Genomic DNA, 25,815 nt, shown 5'->3' with positions numbered 1-25,815 from the left:
GACTGTTGTGGATTTGTTTATCCTATTTACATGTAAAGAATATAAATGTAGCTGTTTAATTGGTGGTGTTTGATTTGCTGTTGCTACAGCACATAAAGCTGCTATGAGTAAAGGAATCACTTCGATCTCTGTCCATCCAACAGCCTTGTACAGTCAGCCGTACACCACCACGATACTGCAGTGCATTAATTGGTTCTCAACTTCTTCTGCAGATTTCTGTGGTTCTTTCCCTTCTTTTCAACTATCTAGCTCTCCTTCTTTCCTTCATCACCATGTTAAAATCAAAAATAGGAGTGACTAATGGTAATGAAACAGTAAGAGTACAGTTTCTTTCTTTTTCACTTGGTGAAGAGTTTTGGTGTCCATGTTAACAGTAAAATTGGTGCAGATGTTTTTAGGATCAGAATATTTGAGACATTAATTTCACTTTTTAGGGTATATAGCATTTCTACCAGTTTCTTGTTAAAACAACTTTTTTTCTTTTAGTCCTGTACAACTAAACAGAGTAATCGGGGAAAAAATACCACAGCATATATGAGATAAGAACATAATCTAATCCCATCATTGGGAATCAAAAAGGGGAGAAAATGCAAGCAGTAACCTTGCATAAGGATATCTGTAATTAAAGGCTGTCAAAGAAAACAGCATTCAAATCCCCACTACCTGATATTCAAGGACATTAAAAGGCACAGACTTTATACATTACCAGTGCCAATTAAAAGTAAATGTGACTAGAACACATGTCAGTGCTGGTTGTGTATCTAGTGGGGCGAGAATAAATAGCAATCACTGAAATAAGAATAAAGGAAGAGTCAATCAATGAAACATTAGTGTTTTCAGGGAGGCTTTCTTGTCACTGGTACAGTTCTACCAACCTCCAATTGTCTGATTTTGAGAAAGGGAGCGATATCAAAGTTAATAGCTTCAGAATATGATAACTTCATGTTGACAATACACCTGAAGGCAAATGGATTTAGGTAAGTAAAATAGGAGCTTAATATGAAAGTCATGCTTTCTGTTAACAATAGCTTATTTTTTTCAGAGTATGAAGGATCTGGGACAGAAGTTCAGAGAAAACATTCAAAATGTGGAGTTTGCAAATATAGGGCTGAGTGTGATGAAGATGCAGAAAATGTTGGGTAAGTACTAAGTTTTACTTAACATATCAAACAAAATCACTGAACAAAAAGGGAATTATTTTTTTTAAAAAAAGTACATGATATCTACTTGACTATGTTTGTTCTTACTAACTGAAGCTTTAATATTGTCCTATAATGTGTTTGATATGTGTCTGTAAAGAACAAACCATCTGCAGTTGTGAGGTAACGGGAGAAAATAACAGAGAGGTGTATTAGAGAATATTTGTCGAATATTTTTCAAAGAAAGGACGTTGATTTATTTTACCCTAGCAACAACAACAAAAAAACCCCACCAAAACCAAAGAGGAATGCAAAATAAATACTGATAATTCATGCCTGATTATTTTTTTTTTTTTTTACTCTATGTTCTGCTTGTTCATAAAGTATTACAGGCAGTTGTTTCCATCAGTGCAAAGCTTGAACCTAAACACTAAGTTGAACTGGTGACCTGAGCCAGTCACTTCTTCCAACCTCATTGTGCTGCTTGACCTCTTAGATGCACCTAGGGGAAAACTGATGAAAAATATCAATTGCTTGTCAGAGCTCAAAACGAAAGATCAAGAAACAAGAAGATTTTAAAGACAATCCATAACACAGAGGCAGATGCACCCAATTTCCCTACTCAAGGTACTTGATGGATAGAGTATACTCTGGCTGTCCAGGCTCTGTGTGGCTGTCAGAAGGGGCAAGACGTTATGGAGGAAAGGGCTCCTTTAAACAGCCCCACAAGGCATTACAGTTTGTTAGGAGGTAAAAGAAGTCCCATCTAATTGATGGGGCTTTGTTTTCCCCACAACTATTGTCCTGGCAGTGGCCACTGGTATGGAAGAAGCCTAACTGGGGTCTGGGCTGATGGCCGGTGCTGGGGTCGCAGCTGCAGAGGCAGTGTGTGAAGGTGTTCGAGAGATGTGTAAATAGTATGTTTTTGTGTACATGGACAGAAGGCATCTCAGAATAACAGTGCCCGAACATCGCTAATCGGGGGAGCATCACTCCTCTCCTTTCTTCCAACTGGAATCCATTTCTTGTTGAAGTATGTCTTAATTGCACAAGATTTTATTACAAGATATCGGCATGAGGACATCTCAGGCGGTAAAGCAGCTTAACACTAATATTCAAAATATGTATTTAAGATTAAATCATAGTGTACAAGGGAAGCCAAAATGGTAATAGTACTCATGAATGCTAGCATGATACTTCACATTTCATAAAATGTCATATTACAGAAGTAGGCTTGCTCTTTCCTGGAGAGACAAATGAGCTGTAGCTGGTTTTTATAATACTAATAATTTTCTGCAATATAGCCTTGGTCTGTTTCATTTATGACTGGCAAGATGGGTATAGATTTGTTTGTTATATGCACTGAGATGCGCTTTTGGCTTTGGAAAATAAATCCTGAAGCATTCAACTTCAGTAAAAGCTTGCCTATTTGTTCTATACTTGTAGAGTTGGCATTCCTGTGGCTGTGTAGTATCTATAAGAGAGCGGGAGAAAGCTGATGAGAGTGGAAGATTTATTCTCTACTCACATAAAATGGAGCTATGCTCCCTCTTCTTGACAATAGGAGGAGAGTGCTCTTTTGCCTCTAAGATTTCTTTAATTAGTCCTCATTAAAAAATATATGTGGAAACAAAAAATGTATGTGGAAAATACTAAAAAGTTACAAAATGTGCCCATGAGGGTTAGTTGCAATCTATCAGTTCATTTTTTCCATTTTGTCAGTTTTCCAACCTGAATAATTTAAATATTTTCCCCAGTACTTTTGACCACTATAATAGGCTTTAGTGATATTTGCTGACTGTTTAGACTTAGATTAAGGCAGGCTCTGTTAACACAGATTGTCTTCACAAGGTTAATTTTGAAAACGCTCATGGAAAGTCACAGACACGCTTAAGTAGGAGTTGGCTTCTTTTTTTCCTAAAATCAAAACAGTTATTCATCTGCCAGACACAAGATGGGATTGAAATCTGGGAAAATTTAGTATAGCACCCTTTAAGAAAGCTTTTTACACCTTATTTTTACTCCCTTTCCTGTTGGGTTTTAACGTATTTTTTAACCTCTTAAAATTATATCATGATATATAAAATCATTGGCGGCACAAGTACCTTTTCACGTTCATATTATTATTTAATTCAATTTTGTGCCATATTATAACCATTATCACCCCTAGTTCTAGCAAATCATGCAAATACCCTAATTTCATAACAATATTCTATCCTGATTTTCTTTTTAACTTTTTGTACAGTGGGATAATGTCTACTGAACCACAAACAAAAAGTAGATTTAGTTGTGTTTAAGCAGACAAGTAGACCTTGCTTGCACTTTGTGATGTTAGAACACTTAATAAAGTGATCCACATGATTACAGAAGGCATTTTAAGAAGATTTTGTTTCATGACAGTAACTGAGTTAACTATTTCCTAATGTTCAGTAGGTAATCTCAAGCCATATTAATAAAATAACCTCTGATACAAAGAGTAGATATACAATTATGCATTTTTTTATCCTCTTTTCCAAGCCATGCAATCTGAGACCTTACAAATATCAAGTTCTTCTGCTCTGAGTGCTCTCAAGAAGCAAAACAATATCTGTATTCCTGTTTTAATAATTATGAATAAAATTGTTAGTGAATTGGTGGAAGGGTAGATATCCATGCGACAAAGTGTTGAGTGGTTTGAGGTAAATGAGTGGGCATTAATCAGAAATCTCAGGACCTGCTAACAGGCCAGCTGCAACAGCCTGGAGTGCAGATAGGCCTATTTTCTCTTGATAAGGAAAGATCCTGATAAAGACAGTTTTATTCCATATAGACTGTGATTTGTCTTTTGGGACTGGACAGATGTGGGATACCCACAAGAAAAATGATAGCAACTCACAGCTTCAGTGAAAACTGTAGGATGATTCTTGCAACAAAGAAGCAGGAGCAAGACCACTTGGCACTTCTTGATTTTTAGAGTTGGACTTGCTGATCTCTAAGCAAGTCCTTTCTTGGAGGTGCACAGTGATAGTGTGAGGGACATTGGGCACGTGTCAGAGCATGGTGAATTCTAATTTCACATAATGGAAAACGTTTCCACCATAAGGGTGGTTGGACACTGGAACATGGTGTCTGGTGAGCCAACGGAATTTCTGTCCATGGAGATGGTCTGAACTTGATCAGAGCAGCCCTGGGCCAGCTTTGAGCAGGGGCTTGGACTAGGTGACCTCTATACATCCCTTCAAGCCTCAATTATTCTGTGATTCTGTGTAGTTACCAAAGCTTGGTGGTTTTTAAAAGCAAATTTAATCAGGTTCAGTTGTACACAGTTAAGATGCACTCCATATTACAAGTTAGTGATGTTAAATTTTTGTTGATCTTAAATTGTCTTTTTCCCTTTGAAAAAGTTACAAATTTTTAGTTTTCATGCTTGGCTTTAAAGCGTTATGGCTCTCTCTCATTAAAGTTGTTACATATGCTTTTATTACACAAGATCATACATAGTTTGAAGAATTCAGGCTTTGCACAGAGTTTTAGATTTGTATCTTCATTTTGTTTGATTTCTTTGAAACATTTGTCTAAACCAGAAGTGGTTATAAAACATAGTAAATTGAATGCAAAGATATAAACAACTTTATAATTTCTACTGCCTCTTGATTTTTAGTTGGACTGAGACAAAGAAATAAAGTCTGAGGAGATGGTTGTCAGAAACAGAATGTCATACTTAGAAAATTAATATTCAACTGTTTGCAAATCAGTACGTTATTTCTTTATATAAATGGAAAAGCAATCAAGTTGAGGAAACATCACAGAAATATATTTCTCTATATATTTTTCGTTTCTCATACAACTTACAAGTACTTTAAAGAGTTGTTAGCTTATGGGCAGGCTTTTCAAAAGCATAGAAAATCACTTGAGGATACACTAGTCTGAAGGTGCATAAATGCATACTGTGCTGTATCGTCCATACAGTGGTTTTCTGTAGGTCTGTGGTAACAGAATGCAGAACACAGGTTTCACGTGGATCGGGCAATGATTTATTTCCTCCTTTAGCAACAAAACTGAAACATAGGTTGTGTACGTCATGGGAAAAGCTGCTGCCTGAGACTGATCAGTCAGCACCTCCCTGCCTACCCTGCCCATCACAATGTCTCTCTGGTCAGAACCTTTCTCCGCTGTGTTGAAAAGGCAATATATTATGTATAATGGTGCAAAACATGTGGTAGGGGAGTGAAAAAGTACATGAGAGGTTGATAAACTTAAGCTTTTGTGCAGGAAACTGGCCAGAAACCTAAAGATGTAGGTAGTGTGGAGCTGGTTGTGTGCTTTCCTTTGGAATTTTGAATTGGAAATGCAGTTGAGTTGAGAATAGGAGATGAAAGTGGCAACACAAAGCTTGAGGCCACCTCAAGCTGATGGGGGAAAGTCCTGTAGAGCACCAATCCAAACACATATGGTTTACTGTTGATGTACTCTGGGGTATCCAGACTGCAGTTTTTTCTTAGCATACCCTGGACTTTTCAGTTCTACTGTTTGTTCATGTGACAAACAGATCAGCCCATCAGTACGCTACAGTCAGCGGACAGTATACCGATAATATTGAAACGCTTAAAATAATACAGTATGAATGCAAAACAAATGAAAACAGATGTGGCTGTAAAATACTTTTCATCAGTGTAGCACTTAACTCTTCAAAGAAAGCAGTGTATATAAATATTTGTAATACTATTGTGGCTATTAAAGATTCCAAGTGAATGTTAAATAATGTTCAGTGTGATTTTTATAAAGCTTCTAAGCAACATGATGCCTCAGTTTACTGCATACGATTGAAAATTAAGTTATTATTTACTGTCTTTTGAGAGCTGAACAACTTTTTTTGATTTATTTTTTTGCAATAGCCACTTGTGGTACTGGGAAATAAATTGGTAGAATAGATTTACGTGTGGATTTGGGTGTTCTTGACGTTGTGATTAGTAAGGTGGGCTCTTAAGTATATATATTTCTTCATAAGACTTCAGTTTTCAGATGGTCCTGATTTCCATATGTTTTCAAAGCTTCTTACTATTATCTGGTCATTTTTTTCCATAAGTTTCTTCTTACACATACCAAAATTCATGCTCAGAGCAAGGAAGAAAATTTTAATACCTATATGTTAAAGATAAAGACTATATACATCACATTAATAGTAAATATAAGTAATATATACTTATACTATTTTAATATCAACATTTTAAATATATTGAATCAATTGAAGAATAGGCGTTTCATCTTACATTTTTTCTTCAAATGTGAAGTATGTTTCCAACATAAAAAGTAGTACTGCTTATGAGGAGTTATATCCTCTGCTCTTGCACTGTTTTGTGTGGCGTGTTTCCTTCCTCTTGCATGCCTAGCCAGCATGTGCCAAAGCACTACTAGATACCCAAGTAAAACAGCATGCCAACATCTAGTAAGTGTTGGAAGGAATGTTGCTTTAAAAGGCATTTTAAAGTATGTTGTGACTTCAGGAAAATAATATCCAGAATAAAACCATGAACTGTAGAATAATTTGGGTTGGATGGGATCTCTAGAGGGTTGTCTGGTCCAGGCTCACTCCCTGCACTGCAGCCAGGGATAGTTCATTCAGGTGGCTCAAGGGCTTCACCAGGAGAGGCCTGGCCATCTCCCCAAAGGGAGAGTTGGCATCTGGGCATCTGTTCAAGGGCTGAGCTGCTCTCACTTTGAGCAATAATTTCCTTGTGTTCAGTCAGAATTTCTCTCACCGTAACTTGTAACTGTTGTCTTTTGCCCCTCTACTGTGGACCTCTGAGAAGAGCCTCCCTCTGCCTTTTCAATAACCCCTCTTAGGCCATTGACAGCAGTCAGTAACCTCCTTAGCCTCCTCTTCCCTAGGCTGAACAAGCCCAGTACCCCCAACCATTCCTTACAGAGCACACACTCTGGCCCTCTACCTGTCACAGTGGCTTGCTACTGACCCTCTCCAGTTTCTCAAAGTATTTGCTGTTACTGGGAGAGTCCTAAAGCTGGACAGAGTGCTCCAGATGGGACTTCATAAGTGCTGAGTGGAGGAGAGCAGTCATCTCCCTTGCTCTGCTGGCAACACTCCTGTGATGCAGCCTCCCAGCCTGCTGCTCCCCTGACCCCCAGGTCCTTTTCTGCAGAGCTGCTTCCCCATCGGTCCACCCCCAATCTGTCCTGTGGCTTTCTCTTCATCTTCAGACTTTGGGAGGTTCCTCCACCTTGCCAAGGCCCCATTGAAGTGATCATCTTGTCCTCCATACCATGCTCAGCAACAAACTTCCTTTCCTTCTGTCCCTAAATGGCTGTAATAAATATAATTTTTCTTCCTTTTTTTTTGTTTTGGGGTGGGGTTTTTTGGTCTTTGATAAAGAAATCATTAGCTGAAAAATAGCCTCACTGTAAAAGTTCAGATGTGTCATTTTCTCACTTTTACATATATTTTGCTTTTTAACAGAGGAAATATGGAAATTAAATTCTCAGCACATTCGGTCTTTTTTTAATAAGTGCACTATGCTTTTAAAGATCTGTTTTTACTCATAATGTAGATTTTCAAGAAAGATTGACAACTGATCCCCACATAGACCTTTTGAGATTAATATTTTATGAGATTTTCTTGAAAAGTAAATGTGTCTTGGCAACACATAGATTCCACTGGTCTATAATTTATATAGCGTCTGTTTTCACAATGGCCAAACCAGAAATTCAGAAGTCCAAGTATTAAGACTTAGAAATACCAATATGGAAATTCTAAAATCCCAGTCTGTCTTGTCTATCTAGTTTGTCTTCCAGGGAAAGATTTAGTCTGTTTGAGATACAACATGCTAATTTATACTTGCCTCTTTTGACCACTTTTTCACTCATTTACCATAGCCACCTTTTTTTTTGTTTTTGTTGTGGGTTTTTTTTGTTGTTGGGTTTTTTTTTTACCTTTATAGGGTATATCATATGGAGATACTCTTAAGAAAGGGTATCGTAATCCTGTGTAAATTTCTCAGGGAAAAAAGGAGAGTTTACCACCTTTGGCAGAAGGGGCAGGCAATTCTGGATGTCTATAAGGATGTCACAAGGTTATGCAAAGCAAAGATTAGAGAGGTAGAAGCCCAGCTAGAACTCAGGCTGCCTACTGCCTAAAAGATAACAAAAAATGTTTTTGAAAATATCTTAGAAACAAAAGGAAGGCCAAAGATAACCTTCATCCTTCATTGGATGCGGTGAGGGACATTGCCACAAAGGCTGAGGTACGTAATGCTTTCTTTGCCTCAGCCTTTAACAGCAAGACCAGCTTCCCTCTGGGTACTCAGCCCCCTGAGCTGGAAGGCAGGGATGAGGGGGAACAGAATGAAGTCCCCACAGTCCAGGAGAAATGGTTACTGACCTGCTGATCCACTCAGACGTGCACAAGTCGATGGGGCCAGATGGGATCCACCTGAGGGTACTGAGGGAGCTGGTCAGGGAGCTCACCAAGCTGCTCTCCATCATTTACCAATGAGGCTCTGCAGAGGGATCTGGACAGGCTGGACCGATGGGCCAAGGCCAGCTGTGTGAGGTTCAACAAGGAGAAGTGCCGGGTCCTGCCCTTGGGTCACAACCCCACACAACACTTCAGGCCTGGGGAAGGGTGGCTGGAAAGCTGCCTGGGGGGAAAGGACCTGGGAGGCGGGGGTGGGCAGTCAGCTGAACATAAGCCAGCAGTGTGCCCAGGGGGGCAACAGCATCCTGGCTTGTATCCGAAACAGTGTGGCCAGCAGGACAAGGGCAGTGATCATTCCCCTGTGCTCGGCACTGGTGAGGCCCCACCTCAAATCCCGTGTTCAGTTCTGGGCCCCTCACTGCAGGAGGGACATTGAGGTGCTGGAGCATGTCCAGAGAAGGGCAGCGAAGCTGGTGAAGGGTCTGGAGCACAAGTCTCATGAGGAGCAGCTGGGGGAACTGGGGTTGTTCAGCCTGGAGAGGAGGAGACTCAGAGGGGACCTTATTGCTCCCAATAGCTAATGAGAGTAGGTTCTAGGCAGGTGGGTCTCTTCTCCCAGATAACAAGCAACAAGACAAAAGGAAATGGCCAAAAATTATGCCAGGGGAGATTTAGATTGGATATTAGGAAGGATTTCTTTATGGAAAGGGTTGTCAAGCATTGGTACAGGCTGCCCAGGGAGGTGGTGGAATCACCATCCCTGGAGGTATTTAAAAAACGTGTAGGTGTGGTGCTTAAGCGCATGGTTTAGTGATGGACTTGGCAGTCCTGCGTTAACAGCTGGACTTGATGATCTTAAATGTCTTTTCCAACCTAAATTATTCTATGATTCTATGAAATGCAATTCACAGCTTTCTGGTCCAGCAGAAAAAAACCCTAAGTATCTGTGTGTAAAACAAAACAGAGACACAAACAATACAGGAAATCTGCCCAAACAAGGGATTTAGGATTGTGTCATGGGATTACTGAATTTTGTGAAACTGGGCTGAGGAAATCCTGATACAAAAGGAATAGTATAATGGTCTTTTCATTATACTAACTATTAAGAAATTGAATAGATCCTAGACAGATAATAACCCAGGCCCGTTATTTTAATGTATATTTTTAACAGTCTTTGTAGCAGTGAGTGCCAAGTCTTTGAAAGTTTCTGCTATTCGAGGGTGGAGGGAGGGTTAGGTTGCTCCTGTGAGAACAAGCATCAGTTCACCACATAAGCTGATAGAAGCTCACTGCAGGTAAGGACTAAATTTCTACAGTGGTTAGAAAGAACCATGCCATGAAACCAAGAAAGAGAGTGAAGGGAGAGCTGGAAAGTAGCTGAAACTTACGGTGTTTAAAGGGTGTTCTGCATTGCTGGGCAGAAGTAAAGGCAGAGAGGACGTTCAAGTAGGGCACAGAGAAGCTTGTAGAACTGAAATCTACTTTTCTTGTGCTATAAAGGGATTTTTTAAAAGATGCCAAAAAACCTAATGAAGATTCAGCTCTAGTCGCATAGGTAGGAAAGTCACTTTGAAATCCAGCTTTTCTTAGTTCAGGTTTCATCTGGGAAGAATTGCACACAAGGGAAGAAACATCAAATGGAAGGTAATCCTTCATTTGACATGGTTATCTTCTTAGCTGCAATTGCAACACCTCTGCTATTTCAATTCATCAAATTTATTCCATCAAGCGTACCCTGATCCATCTGTGTGCATTTCACCCACTCTGTTTTATACCAGTGTTTCCATTTTACGTTTGTAAGCAGATGTGCCAATAAATAGGTGAGTACCTGAGAAAGCTTACTGTTGCTGTCGGCTGCTGGGAAGGGGTAGCAAGCAGCATTCTTTGCGAGGCCAGGCCAGAAAAATACATTTGTGAGCAAACCCCAGATGGGCACAAACACAGCAGCCCGATCTGGTGGTTGGAAACACCAGTCTCTCTCAGCAGCCAAGCCCACTCAACAAATCCCTCATGTTTTCCTTTTCCTTTTTTTCCTCCTTTTTTCTTTGAATCTACTATGAGTTTTAAGCACACAGAACTTCCAATATACCACGTACACCTTGAACCTGAAAACAAAAATGAGCCTTGAAATGTGTTCTGATCTCTGGGGATCTAATTAATTTACTGATAGCAGTGAGTGCTCTTACAGCCTGAGCTTGTTTCAAATGTGTCACATCATTTCACTAAACACATTTTCTTTGTTACACCTAGTAGCCCCTAATAAATGAGTTGTACATTCTCATTTCTTATTTATTAAAGCCACCTAAAAATTTTGTTTGGTTTAATTATAGCACTTTGTACTTTCCTGAAATTGAAATGCTTTTCAGTTTAGCTAATGGTGTTAATGAATGATATGCATGCAACTTCTAAAAGCATGTTGCCACAGCAAGCTGGTGCCTTTTTTCTTAGGATGTCAGCTCTCTGATGATGGGTGACAAAATTAAGGGCTTTTTTCTGTATACTCTAGTACCTCGGAAAAACACCTGAATATGCCCTGTTGAGTTTCCAGGGTTAAGCAACAGAAAAAAAAAATCTATTGAGGACACTGAGCAGCAATCTTCTCCAACAAGACATCGACTTGGAGAATTAACTACCCGTTTCAATCCTTTTGGTTAAAACCAATAGGAAGGTTACAGGGATAAAAACTCTTGTAGTTCTCTGACTCCTTTTATTCCAGTGTGACTTTTACAACAAGCTGTTATAGCAAAAACTTGAAGCACTGGTTCACTTTTTTCTGGTATGAAGCATAGCACTTTCAAGGCATCCTTAGTACACAATTATGTTATTTGACTTTTCCTTGACTAACACTTTTCTTCTGAAGGTTATGCTGAGCAGCCACACATCAGGCTGAGGGTGCCAGTTGGTAATTTTTCTTTATTTTCATGGGGCACCAAGCAGGATCATGTTTGTCAAACACATACAAAAGCCAACAGCAGACTGGCAGTGAGGCTCAAGCTGTGGCATCCTCACTCAGCTCTAAGCCATGGTGGCAAAATGCCCGGTATCAGTAACAGAGCTAAGATTTTACCATAGTCTTCTATTAGGATGTGATGATTGATTTACCCTATGTGGCACAGCTTTGGAAAGCCTGAAGGAAGACTGGTGCTTTGAAAAAGCAACTGATAAATTAGAGAAGCCTTTTATTGCAGGGGTTTGGGGTTTTTTTTGATGCAGACTTTGCTGTGCTTATCCTTATAGAGCAATGAAGGCAGTGGGTTGATTAACATTGATAACATGCAGCTGTGGCCTTGTTTTGAAGGCAGTGGGTTGATTGACATGGATGATGTGCAGCTGTAGCTCGTTCCTGCTAAGTAGATGAATAGCCCTGAGGATTGTAGGGGAAACGGTTGGAAGGAGGAGCAGTGTGGTCTGATCTCTGGAGGAAGGAGAAACAGCATGGACAGTAGAATCTGACTGATGGTAAAAGCCTTGTTGCAGCCTGCTAGCTTGTTTGTGCTGCAACAATCCTCACTTATAGCAGCTCAGGATCAACTTCACACAACAATTTATGCTTGCACCATTGCTGGTCTTCAGGCAGGTGTTCCTGGAAGTTACTCCAAATAGCAGAAGCAAATAATTGAGGGCTAGGAGAAAGATACCATCCTGTTTAAAAGTACTCTGGTGTTATTGTTTTGCAAGTTTTCAAAAGAATTATATTTCTCTTTCTGAAAATTCCCATGATTCTGCATTTTCTTTCCCAAGGTCCTTCCTGATTTCCTTGTGGGGTCACTCCTGAGCAATAAACATAGCTGTCAGAGCGGCATTTGCCTAAAGGACAGGGCTTAAGCTTCAGCACCACCTACCCAGGAGACTTCTCACGTGTGACTCCAGGAGTCAGGCTGGCTGCTCATCTCCGCTGTGGTTGTCCCATGTTCACCTTCTTGGTCTGCTTGCAGCATGGAAGCAATGCAGATCTGGGTTTGAACCTCGGATTTTCCACACTAGAAGCTCAAATACAAGATTTTGTTCTGCATTTATTTATGACTGACATCATCACATGCTATCATCTCCTTGGATTGTGTCAGCCATCCAAACTCAGACCAGCCTTTAGCATCTGTGAAAACATAGTGAGGGGTCAAACCAGCAGTGATTAAGAGGTTCTAGATAGTTAATTTCTCACATTAGAAATTCAGTTTCTATGTCTGAGTAGGTTCCTATTATTACAAATAGTGTTTTATGATCGATACTATTCTTTTTTTAAAAAAAATCTTTTTTTTTTTTGTTGCAAACCAGCCATTTTGGTACACTATAATTTCAGTATACACCTACCTGCTCACACCAGAAAGCACATGCTTACAGCATGCATAATTTGTATTTCCACTGGTAATTATGGATGAAAATGCATCTTGCTTCGGAATAGAACAAAAATGGTACCTAAAAAACAATGTTAAAAATATTTAAAGCTAGAATCAAACCCGCGATGTTGTCTTAAATGCAGGATAGTGTTTTAGAACCTCTTTAAAGTGAGTATAAGTAAGGTGGAAAATTCTCTTCAAAATACCCTTTTTATATGGATTAATATCCTAACCTAAATCTTGCTGCTATAAGCTTTTTGATCCTCCTGGTTTATAAAATCGCCTTCTGTTGCACATTATTATATTGTATCTCTAATTGTATAGCCTAATATTTTTATACTTGGTATGTGAATTTGAAATACGCTCAACACCTTTGCATCCTCTTGCTTCTGAAGCTAAATTTTTAGGCTAGTGCCTGTAGCGGGCTGGTGGCCAGAGGAGTCCAGCCTCACAGCAGTGCTGCCATTCAGTCATTTGGCCCAAGCTGTGCTGGAAAGTGTCCACAGCTGCACAGCCAAGCTTGGGGCACTGCATGTGGCACTGCTGTCATGGACCACTGTACACGGACACAGTGAGGGTGGGGGCCAAGGCAGAAGTGAGAGTAAGTGCCTTAAAGGAGGGGTCTTAGGAATTTTACAGTTAGGGTCTACTCTACTTCTGGATGCCCGTCCTGTGCGACTCCCACATATCCCCGCTCCCACTTCAAGATCGCAAATTATTCCTGCCCTCCCTTCCTGAGCATCTCTCTGTGTTGTTGTCTGATCTCTTCAAGCTCTCTCCCCAACATAAGAAGGACTTCTCAGGGAACAGATTACAATATGGGACTTCAGTTCTCTGTCAAGTTTCAGTCTCCAGCTGTGAAGAAAAGCCCACAGTCCATGGTGCCACACAGCTTCTCCTGCCTGCAAAAGCCCCTGATAAGATTTCTGCCCTTTGAGGCCCACTTTTAGCTCATTAACAGTCTGCTGCATCTTCTCCCATACTTTGTGTACTGCTGGTATTGTCCGTGGGATGGTTCAGCCCCATGGGCTGTGCTTGATAGCCTTGAACTTTGACTTCTGCCTGGCTTTAGGACTCAAATTGGCTTGGGGGGTGGGGGGGGGAGGGGAGTGGTGACTGCCCTCAGGAAGTTGGACTTTCTGCCATCTCCTCGGTATCAAGCTATTCTCTGCTTTCTCTAGTTCTTTGACTTCAAGGTGTAACACAGCTTTGCTATTTCATAGCGAGTTTGTTTCTGTATCTTCCAATACTTTGCTGAGCTTCTTTTTTGTTTCAGTCTGTGCTGGTGGTCCTGTCCTCTTGCAGACTCAGCCACCGGCTTTGATGTGTTTGATGTGCAGCATCAGAGCAGCAACTGTCTCTCTTATGGTTTTACCTTCCTTCACAAACACTAGGTGGTTAAAAACAACTTTCGTTTCATGTTTTCTATTGAAAGCAGCACTGCCCACATTTCTCTGCTGCCATGTCACCAGTTGGCACTTTGTGCAGGCAGACCTGGCTGTATTTTGGGTCTAGTGCCAGCTGGCTATAAGCAAGGACAACTTCACTGCACCCCATGCGGACTCTCTGATGGGTAGAGGTTTCTGAATGTGCAGTCCTGGCTCCCTCTCTGCCACCATGCTGCATCCGCAGAGGCATTGCTCCCTTCAGAGGATCACGCCCCAGCCACATCGTCACTTTAAATCATTCCCTTTCAGCCTTCTGAAAGGCTTCAGGCTTTTATGTTGGAATAATGAAGCGTAATAGTTTCAATTTTTTTAAGTACATTAGTTCAACTGTTCATTATCCCATGGCATACTTAAACCACCCGCTTTTATGTGCCAGACAGCTCTGTTGAAGCATCTACACCTATAACTAAATGGCCAGGTGAAGGCCAGGCATACCATTTGGCATTTGGTCATAGGCAAAGGAGTAGCTAACAGCACCAGGCAGGTAATTGGATGCATGTCAGGGGGGTGAATGTCTGAAATTGAACGTCTCAACTCCTAAGCTGCAACCAGCACGGACTGGTTGTAAATTCTGGATAATGCCCAGGCTCAACAAAAGTGTCAGATCCTGAATCCTCCAGTTAATAAAGAGCTACGAGACGGAGTCAGCAGCTGGAAAGCTGGTTATACAGTGCACTTCTGCAGATAGATTGCTTAGACTGGGAAACTGAGGGCCTGGTCTCTGGAGAGAAGAGGTGTCCTGAAAGCCAGTGCCCTTGAGCAGGAGAGTACCTGGAAGGAGGGCAGTGTGGATCCCAAAAGAGGGGGCAGATCCTGGAGATCAGGATCACAAACACTGGGGGATGCCCCGGGAGCCCTGTTGGTTTTGCCAGGCACTGTGGCCAGCAACAGCAAGCCACAGTGGGGCAGAAATCGCCATGACCATCCGTCCCATCTCCCCATGGGGAAGGGCAGTCAGGACCACCCCAAAGCTGCACCACCCAGTGAGCATGTGGGTGAGCAGCCCGGGAAACAGGTGGGCAGCAGGCACATGGCCAGGTCTGTCCGGCTGGTGAGGCACTCTCTGGAGATTTGGTGTGCCTGCAGCCCTCATGCCTGCGGGTGCAAAGCAGCAGTGTCTGCCAGCTGCTCAGGGTCTGCTGTGCCAGTGGGGCCCCACCGGGCATTTGGTGTGCTTGCAAGCCTCCAGCAAATCCCAGTATCCAGCCTGGCAGCAGGCTGGTATTTCACTTGCTCCCACTCCTGGCAATCACCAGGTCTGTCCTGCTCCAAGGACAGAAAGCAGCGGCAAGCCTGTTGCACCTGGTCAGTGGGCTTCAGCTGCTTCACACTGCCCCAGCACTTAAGGTTTTCTTTTTTTTTTTTTTTATGATTTTCCTACTTTTAAATTTTAAATTATAAAAAAGAAAATTTTGTACATTGAAAAGATGGTTAGAGCTAAGACTGGGGGTGTTTATCAGAAAAACAGGGTCAGGAATTTACAACTACCCCTAAAACAAGCATTTAGCAATGCTAAGTAAGTAAGCATTTAACTTTAGATGTTAAATTTAAATGCAGCAAAGCATGAAAACATAAGCAGTTTCCTGCTTCCACTCACCTTGGATGGTGACTTCAGACAGATTTAGAGCTGTTTGGACATAGGCATGCAGGTGGAGTTGGTCTGGAGATACATATGCAAATGTGCTGAAATGTGACAAGGATGGATGTGCGCAGGCAGTGGTGTTTCCTGAGTGCTAAGGCTGAGTGAGGATATCTGTAAGCATCTGTATCTTCTATGTCATGTGTCTTATGCCAGTATCATAGAAATTAGGACTAGCACTCCACTCATTTGTGTTAATAAATGTGCACAACTGCTGAGCCATGAGCCTTTTATTTGCATATAGTAAATCCTAATAAACCGCTTATTAGGCTTATTAGGCTTAAAGTCATGTGGGAGCATGTGACAAAATAGTACTTCCTTTCCTGGGTCCAAGGTTTACAACCATTGACATTTCTAGTAGGAAAAATTATTGTATGTTCATCATATTGATACTTAGCGGTTTCATGAGTACTTTGAGGTATGTCACTAAGATGTGTAAAGACTCATTACTGGGGCAGTTTTTCACTGTCAGTAGGTGCACTTAAAAACCTGTTTATGCTAGAGTTGTTCTTTTGTTAAGCAACAATCTGAAGTTCACAGGCACAAAATATTACTGGCAAAATTGACGTCTTTAAATTTAGGCAACAAAAGCTGCTCATGGAAAAAGGAGAGAGAAAGGTGTGCTGGCCATCTTCAGTCTTTCTGCAGCATTGAATTGGGTCCTGCTGTGAGTTTTGTTACGGACCTGAGGCACACATATGTATATTTAATAATTTAATTGCATCTGGAACAGCTGGAAAGAACATAAAAAACCTGTCAAGTTAGCAGCTTCAGTTTTTTTCTTCACACTCGGTCTTACAAGAATGAATCAAGATGAAGCTAGCAGCAGCTCCTAGCCATCAGACTATGTGCACCCTGTGTAGAGCTTTCCAGCAAGGAGAGGACTGCATGCCTACTGCCACCTCCTCAGAAGATGCAGAGCAGTTCTTCCTGCTCTCGTGGCATCAGGAGGAACTCAGCTAAGAGCTGGACCTGGTGCCCACCTTGACCCCCATTCTGCAGCCACCCAGTCCAAAGGCAGAGCAGAGCTTGCAGAATAAAGTGAGGCACACACAGAAACTTCCATTCAAAAACAGAGGTTCAGTTAAAAAGTAGTATATTGATTAAAATAAACAAGAGGGTAGAGCTTGAAAAGCTGGAAAGTTTTCCTGTGCCATTCACACGTGTAAAATTTCAGGACTTTTTGTTGGAGCAACAGAACTATCTAACTGAAAACAGGTAAGTCATTGCCCTGTCTAAGTCTTTGGCTGTCCTAGGTATGTGTGGTTAGGAACCAGCTACATGCTAGGTCTTAATTTTCCCCCACTTTAATTTTATAATCCATAGTTGCAAAATATATGGAATATGCAGTGTATAAACCAGCCAAAGTGTTGATTGGATGCAATATGAAATAATCCATATTGCATAAACCTGTTTTAAATACAATGCAATAAACCCTCTGTTGACTTTCAAAGGTATGAATGAATGACTTGATGAAATGACACAGTTAGCAAAGCATAATGATTCTATACAGCCTCTGAAATAGAGAAATTTCTTTTACTGCTTAACAGAAATGGGAGTCCTTTTCTTTTGTTTCCCTTTCAGGGATCCTGACACTCACAGAAAAGAATAGTTTTAATCTGGTTTTGTTCACACTTGAGAACAGACACCACAAACTGTTATATTAATATAGTAAATCTTCCTAGTAATGTGTTATCAATTTCCAGGTGTGGATTAGATTGATATTATAGTAAAACTACAAGAAACATCAATACATTATTAAAAAGCACACTGAAGCACCTATTCGTAGTTTTGTACATTCTGCTTAGAAGCCTGTGACCTCAGCAAATTCTTCAGCATCCTCATGCAACACGCTTTTCTCCCCTGATTTTAGTGTATGAACTGCTGATTACTTGGGGCTCAACATGACTTAATTTTTGTTTGCTGGATGTCAACTTTGTTTTGCTGTATGTTTCAATTAACAGGTGTGTATGTAATATAGACTGCAGTGGATACAGCTTTAATCCTGTATGTGCTTCTGATGGAAGTTCCTATAACAATCCATGCTTTGTTAGAGAAGCATCATGTCTGAGGCAAGAGCAGATCGATATCAGGCATCTTGGACACTGCTCAGGTAGGCTTAATTTTGTTTTTCTGGTAAATATAAGTTCTGACATAAGTGGGCTTGGTAGAGCTTTCCCTTTCCCGTTTTTGATCAGAAGTCACTGATCCAGTTATCAGTGAACTCCCCACTTTTATTTATGTATTTTAGAGGTTCCCACAGAGAGGTATGTTTACGCTACATACATACATGCTGTGTTTACATTACCTTTCTTTGGCTGCTGTTACCTGGAAAGATGGCAAAAGCTCTTACAATAATCTAAGCAATAGTCCAACGGGCCTTATATGAGGGGGTAGTAAGAAGCGGGAGAGCAAAAGGAATACCAGTGTGTTGCAAATGTCCTCTCTTGCTGCTGTGGTCTGTACAATGTGCTTCCAAGGTGAGTTGAGTTGGGGCCCCAATCAAACAAATATTTATCCGTTTCCTTTTTCAGTGTTGGAACAGCCCACTGAAACCCTCCGTCCACTGCCTTGTAGTTAATCCTGTGCATGACACTTCAGTTTTGGGGTGTTGCAGTTAGGACTTTCTCATGGGAATAACAGCTTTCCACCATCTCTTTGACAGTTACATCTAGATCTGTAACTTGAACAGTTCCAAAACCAAAACAGACTGTCACCAAGACCTCACACAAGCCCGAGGTGTGCCATGTGTTGGTCTGGACCCTGGGGTTACTGACTGTTTCTGACCAAGTGTGCTACCAACCTGGTTGTATGGGTGAAACAATGTGGGAATGTGTCCAGTTTTACTGCAATTAAGATACTTCTTTGACTATTTTTCTGGCTTCTCAATGACATACATATAGTGGTCTGGTAGTAAGCCTTCCCTAATAGCTGTCCATGCATGTATTTATCATCTAGAAACAGATGATACAAACGCAGTTGGAAAGAAAGATGATGGCATGCAGTATCGGCCAGAGGTGAAAGGTACTGTGCTGACTGTGCTGTTTGGTTATGATTTCACAAGATGAGAAAACAGAGCATGCAGGTTCCTTCTTGTCTGCCTTACAGCTTTGATTTCTGTAACTGAAACAGACCGGTGAACACCTTTTTTCTTACAGCATGTTGCAATGCTGGCAAGAAGATGTGCATGGTTTGTGAGTTCTGCCTGCTGTATTCCTCCTCTAACTTGCCCAGCTTCTCACCACCCTGTGCAGTGGTCACAGGATTAGACTCCCCCCGAGTGCCATGGAAATTACTTTACTGGAAGACTAGTATGAAAGAATGTCATCAAGCTGTGACATTCCTGATGAAATGATGCAAACCTCTCTCATGTGATCTTTTCTGTTAACTTCTGGGGAAAAAATGGCAAATTCTGTATTTGTTAGGTTGTTTTACAATGTTTTTAGTAAAATAATATGCTGAATCACATTGATTGAAAATGTTTTATCTCTGTGAAGCTTACCTTACCTTTAATAACCTTAACATAAATGAAATAAGGCAGAGTTTAACTTTCTGCTCAGTTATTTTATGCTACGGTAGTAGCCTGCATGTGTGTTAGGTACATCCTCAGAGCAAATATGCTTCTGCATGTCAGTGGCTTTTCTTCAAAGCATTGTTGTCCAGAACAAAACACCTCTGTCTTTCACAAGTTACGGCAAAGAACAGATCTGCATAGGTGTTAATCTTTTCTCCTTTTCTCTCAGAAATAATAGCATGGATAGAATAGAATAGAATAGTGTAGAGTACAGTACAGGAAAGTAGAACAGAATAAAATATTTTCAGTTGGAAGGGACCTACAACAATCACCTAGTCCAACTGCCTGACCAATTCAGGGCTGACCAAAAGCTAAAGCATGTTGTTAAGGGCATTGCCCAAATGCCTCTTAAACACTGACAGGCTTGGGGCATCGACCACCTCTCCAGGAAGCCTGTTCCAGTGTCTGACCACCCTCTTGGTAAAGAAGTGCTTCCCAATGTCCAGCCTGAACCTCCGCTGCTGCAGCTTTGAACCATTCCCATGTGTCCTGTCACTGGATCCCAGGGAGGGAAGATCAGCATCTCCCACTCCAATTCCCCTCCTCAGGAAGCTGCAGAGAGCAATGAGGTCACCCTTCAGCCTCTTTTTCTCCAAACTAGACAAGCCCAAAGTCCTTAGCCGCTCCTCACAGGACATGCCTTCCAGCCCTTTCACCAGCTGTGTTGCCCTCCTCTGGGTGCATTCAAAGACCTTCCCAACCCTCCTAAATTGTGGGGCCCACAACAGCACACAGCACTCGATGTGAGGCCACACCAAAGCTGAATACAGCAGGATCATCACCTCTTCTGACCAGCTGGTTCCAGTGTTTGATGCCCCCTGGGATGCGCTCTGCCCCCTTGGCTGCCAGGGCACACTGCAGCCTCCCACGGAGCCGGCTGTCGACCAGCACCCGGAGATCCCTTTCTGCAGGGCTGCTCTCCAGCCGCTCCTCTCCCAGTTTATGCTTATGCCTGGTGGTACTGTGTCCTAGGTGCAGAATCTGGCATTTGGACTTGTTAAATTTCATCCCATTAATCACCACCCAATGCTCCAATCTATCTAGATCCCTCTGCAAGGCATCTTGTCCCTCGAGAGGCAACAGCACCTCCCAGCTTGGTATCATTAGCAAACTTGCTAATGGTGCATTCAACTCCTGCATCCAAGTCATTGAAGAATATATTGAACAGGACTGGCCCTTGAACTGAACCCTGAGGAACACCGCTGGTGACCAGTCGCCATCCAGATGTAGCCCCATTCACTAAAACCCTCTGAGCCCTGCCCTTTGGTGGGTTCTCCACCCAGCGCACAGAAGAATGCTGTGAGGGACGTTATCAAAAGCCTTACTAAACCCCAGAAAAACTACATCCAGCGCCTTGCTTTCACTCACTAGGCAGGTGACCTTTCCATAGGAGGACACCAAATTAGTTAAAACAGGACTTTCCCTTTGTGAACCCATGTTGACTCTGCCTGATGCCTGCAGTACTCTCTAAATGCCTTTCAGCAGCACCCAGCATAATCTTCCCCATAATTTTCCCCAGGAACTGAGGTTAGACTAGCAGGTCTGCAGTTTCCTGGGTCTTCCCTCACACCCTTCTCGTACATTGCAGTGACACTGGCTGGCCTGCAGGCAGCAGGGACCTCCCCAGACTCCCAGACCTTTGGCAGATGATCGAGAGGGGTCCTGCCATTACGTCCGCTAGCTCCTTCAGCACTCTGGCAGAATCCCATTAGGCCCCATGGACTTGTGAACATTCAGATGATACAGCTGGTCCCTCACAACTTCAGGGTCTACAAATGGAAAATCATCATTCCCACACTCGTGGTCCTCTGACTCTGGGGACTGGGCAGCCCAAGGTGCATCAGTATTACTAAAGGCTGAGGCCAAAAAAACCCACTGCATGTCTCCGCTTTTTCCTCTTCCCTAGGGGTCAGACGACCATTCACAACAAGTATCAGTCCAATGCTTTTATAGACGTCCTCTTGCTATTAACGTACTTAAAAAAAGCCCTTCTTGTTGTTGGACACAACACTGGCCAGATTCAACTCTAACTGAGCTTTGGCCTTTCGTGTCTTCTCCCGACACATAAGAACCATGGCTGTGGAACCTTCCTGTGAAGCCTGACCTTGCTTGCAGAGATCATACAATCCTTTTTCCTCTTGAGCTCCGTGAGTTCTCTGTTCAGCCAAGCTGGTCTTCTGCCCCATTTGCCTGACTTGTAACACGGAAGGATTGCCCGCTCCTGTGCTTCTAAAAGAGGCTTCTATAAAACTGACCAGCACTTGTGGACCCCTAAGCCCTCAGAAGCAGGTTCCCAGGATACTCTGCTACATAGCTCCTTGAATAGCTTAAAAGTTTGCTCTCCTCAGGACTAGGGTACCAACTCTGCTGTCCTTTTTTCTCATTACACTGAGAATTTTAAACTCAGTTTTTCATAACCACTGCGGCCAAGACAACCACCTACCATCACATCCCCCACAAGTCCTTCTCTATTCGCACACAGCAAGCCTGGGAGGGCATCTTTCCTAGTTGGCTCACGGAGTACTTGTGGCAAGAAGTTATCATCTCCCACCAACCTTGAGAATTTCCAAGACCTGCTTGTCACAGCAGTGCGATATTCCCACTTGATGCCTGGGAAATTGAAATCTCTCATAAGGACAAGGGCTACCAATCCAGAAATTTCTCTTCCTTTCCTGTAAAATAACTCATCAGTGCTTGCACCCTGGCTGGATGATGGGTAGTAGACACCCACTTAAACATCTCCTTTGTCTTCCATCCCTCTAACCCCCACCCAGAAGCTCTCAACCACATCATCATGCCCTGCCTATCCCTCCTGAACAGCCTGCAGCCCCCCATCCCAGCACTCCATTCATGGGACTCATTCCACCAAGTCTCGCTAATACCGATGATATTGTGGCTCTGGGAACCAACCAACACTTCCAGTTCATCCTGTTTGTCTCTCATACTGCATGTGTTGGTGTACAAGCATTTCAGATATGCTCCTGAGCCCTCTGTGCTCCCAGGAGCAGTGCAAATGTTCCCACCAGCATTGCCACCCTCAGGCAAGGCCATGCCAACGCTTGGCTTACCTACTGCAATCCTGTTGGTATCCCCTTCCTCCATCCATTCTAGTTTAAAGCCCCCTCAATCAGATCCACCAGCCTACACCCAAAGATGCATTTTCTCTATCAGGACAGGTAGATCCTGTCAGGCCCAGTATACCTGGTGCCTCAAAGGCTCTTCCATAGTTTAAAAATCCAAAGTTTTGGTGGAAGCAGCAATCCCAATGCCAGGTATTGATATCTTGGTCTCACTTGTTTCTTCCAAAGTCTCCCCCCATCATTGGAGGATTGAAGAGAATGCTACCCAAGCTCCCAGATTTTTTAGCATTTTCCCCAGGGCTCTGAAATCTCTTTTGATCAATCTCAGACTTTTTGTTGCTACCTCATTAGTACCCATGTGAAGGAGCAGGAATGGATTGTTGTCTGAAGGTTGTTCTAAGCTCTTCAGTCTTGTGGTGACATCCTTAATTTGGGCCCCAGGGAGGCAGCAAACTTCCCTGAAAAAAGGATCTGGTCTGCAAATGGGTGCTTCTGTTCTGCACAGGAGGGAATCGCTAATGACTGTAACTCGCTGTTGTTTCTCCTCAGCACTGGTCTTAATGCAGATTTTGTTGCGAGATGTTGGTATCTTCTCTTTTAGCTCTGGCCTTTAGTTTTTTCTGTCATTATACTTTTTTTGCACTCCCATGGCCTCCCAGAGTAAAGACATCCCACCATTGCTTTCAACATTCCTTGTGTTCTTATTGAAAAGCCACACAGTGCTGAAAAGCTCTATATATTTTTCTTTTTTTACAAATTTTCTTATTTTCACTCCATATAATATACCAGTTGGAATGATTTAATGTCAATTTTCACTTATATTATGAAGGCATAAAAGGCTCCAAATAGAATATACATCTTATTATGCGATGTAATGAAACACCACTTTTTCTTCCTATTTAGAAGAAGTTGCAGCTTTTTATTCATTGCATATAAATTGCCCTTGAAATCTAGTTAGTGGAAGAAACATTGTATATAATTATTATTATTAAAGTATATAGCTTGTGCAGTCTGAAGTTCAGCAAATGATGTGCACGGAGGGAGCCTTTTGCAAAGGAATTGTTTTGAAATTTTTTTAGGTAGTAGTCAGGTCTTATAGTGGGAGCCTAAATCGAACTACTTTGAATTATTTTTTATTCCAGTACAAGAGAATGGTCCACACTTCCATCTGTTTGCTTTTGCTTTAAATTCCTGTGAGTTATTCTTGTTAAACCTGTTCTCTGAACATATAATACCTTCTACTCTCTGGAGCCACAGCCGTGACAGTCTGCTTCTCCTGCAGGGCAAAAGGCTGCCTAAAGTTACATCAGAAAGGTCTCTCTTCCCAGATTCAGCTGGCTTGCTGGTTTTGTTGTACCAAGATGAGCATCAGGGTTTCAGTTTTCGTGCATGCCCCCTCCTTCTGGTGAAGTATCTGAACTCTTATATCCAGTCACACTTTCAAGGTTCCTATACCAGTTAATTCAGAGCTTCACTTTGCATCTCTGAAGCAGTCTAGCAGGCCTCTAAGTTTAAAAATGGATTCCCATTAATAGGTGGGTAAATGTTTGGTTTACACTTGGAATCACCTCCTGCATTTAACAACATCTCTTTGCTTAATACAAGTTTTGCCTCTGACTTGGGTGGCCATGGTTACCTGGCCATCTTTCATGGGACTCACAATAAATTAATGAGTACATACATTAAAACCAGACATGGTGCAGCTATCTGAACAGCCTAATATAATTGTATGTAGCTTACTGCTAGCCTTTGATCGGGACTAGATGTGACAGTAATTAGCAGCTTGGGGTAGGAAGGCGGCAACAGTTTTGGGATGACACAACGCCACTTTTCTCCGCTTAGATGTGCCGTGACACAGTCTATTCATTCAGGTTAGTGGTGGACACATGTCTTCTGTATCTTTGAAGCATAGCCTGAACCAACAGGCTTGCTTATATCTAAAACCTCTAATAGCTAGATATTTTTTTCCTCCTGGAACAATTAGAAAACATTCCAGGAAATGTTCAGGGAAAACCTAAAACAGCATGCCTTTTTTTTTCCTTATATAAATACATTCCCTTTCTTGCTGGTGTTATTTGAAATATCTGCAACTGTATAAGAGATTTCTTCTTCACAGTCCCTTTTTGCTTTGCACCTGCAGTTGATTATAATCTTGTATTTCTGACGCTATAGTCTATTGCCATGGAAATGAACTTAATTCCACAATTACGCTCATAGCTTTAGATTCCTGCTCTTTAAAGAAGTTCATTATGAAATATCAACTTCTGTGTTTAGGACTTTTTTACAGAATATTTTGGGGGAAAGAATAGTTGAAAATGTATACAGCTTTACATAGTTTTAGTAACATGAAAGCAGGAAAGATGTTGGGGCAGACAGGACTGCCTTCCTATGCTAGGCTGACGCAGCCAGCAACTAAGTGCCGACCAGCCATTTGCTCACCTCCACCTTCCCCCCAGGAGGACAGAGGAGAGAATCAGAAAAGCAAACACAAGAAAAACTCATTGGTTGGTCAAGCTAAAGGCAGTTCAGAAGTGAAGGCGGCGGGGGGGGTGGGTGGGGGGGTGGGGGTGCGGAACAAGCGATGCAAAAGCCATCACTGCATCCCACCAGCAGCCCAGTACCAAGCCAGTCTCTGAGCAACTGCCACCTGCCACCTTGGAAAGACCAAAACACTGTCTTTTGTTGCTGAGCATGATGTCATACAGGAGGGGATACCCTTCAGGTCGGTTGGGGTCAGCTGTCCTGGCTGTGTCTCCTCCCAAGCTCTTGCCCATCCCCAGCCTGCTCGCTGAGGGGAGAAACAGAGTGAGAAGCAGAGAAAGCCTTGATGCTGTGCAGGCACCCTTCAGCAACAGCTAAACCACTGTTGTGTTATTAGCACTGTTTCAGCTAGAAATCTAAAACACAGCACCATACAGGCTGCTGTGAAGAAAGTTAACTCCACCCCAGCCAAAACCAGTACATTTCCCAAAGGAGTGAGTATTTAAGCTTATTTCAAGATTTTGAAGTTCCCCCTCTATGAAAGTGTTTCTCTGAGGAAGACGACTATTGTAGTGTATTTGATTTCAGTTATAACGACCGGTGATACCAGTCAGATCTGGGCTTTATTGACTTGTTTTCTACCCAGTAATCACAAAATGTAGTTCAGCTTCTAACCTTCAGGGTTTTTTCTTCTGTTTAGACATGGGAGAGA

At 42.1% G+C, this 25,815-nt stretch overlaps 1 protein-coding gene across 1 annotated transcript in view; it reads left to right on the top strand.

Annotated features, from left to right (window-relative positions):
- TMEFF1 (transmembrane protein with EGF like and two follistatin like domains 1) overlaps positions 1 to 25,815 on the top strand; it is a gene marked incomplete at its 5' end in the record, with an annotated part of 130,343 nt that overhangs the window by 96,906 nt on the left and 7,622 nt on the right. Inside the window, 3 exons of the mRNA XM_056331498.1 lie at positions 1,043 to 1,139; positions 17,933 to 18,081; positions 18,927 to 18,992. Of these exons, the coding sequence (XP_056187473.1) occupies positions 1,043 to 1,139; positions 17,933 to 18,081; positions 18,927 to 18,992 (312 nt within the window). The remainder of the gene's footprint in view (positions 1 to 1,042; positions 1,140 to 17,932; positions 18,082 to 18,926; positions 18,993 to 25,815) is intronic.

This window comes from Falco biarmicus, chromosome 3 (assembly GCF_023638135.1).
Source record: "Falco biarmicus isolate bFalBia1 chromosome 3, bFalBia1.pri, whole genome shotgun sequence".
In the NCBI taxonomy this organism is placed as follows: Eukaryota; Metazoa; Chordata; class Aves; order Falconiformes; family Falconidae; genus Falco; species Falco biarmicus.
Note: the sequence above shows the minus strand (reverse complement) of the source record. Positions and strands in the feature narration are given on the sequence as shown.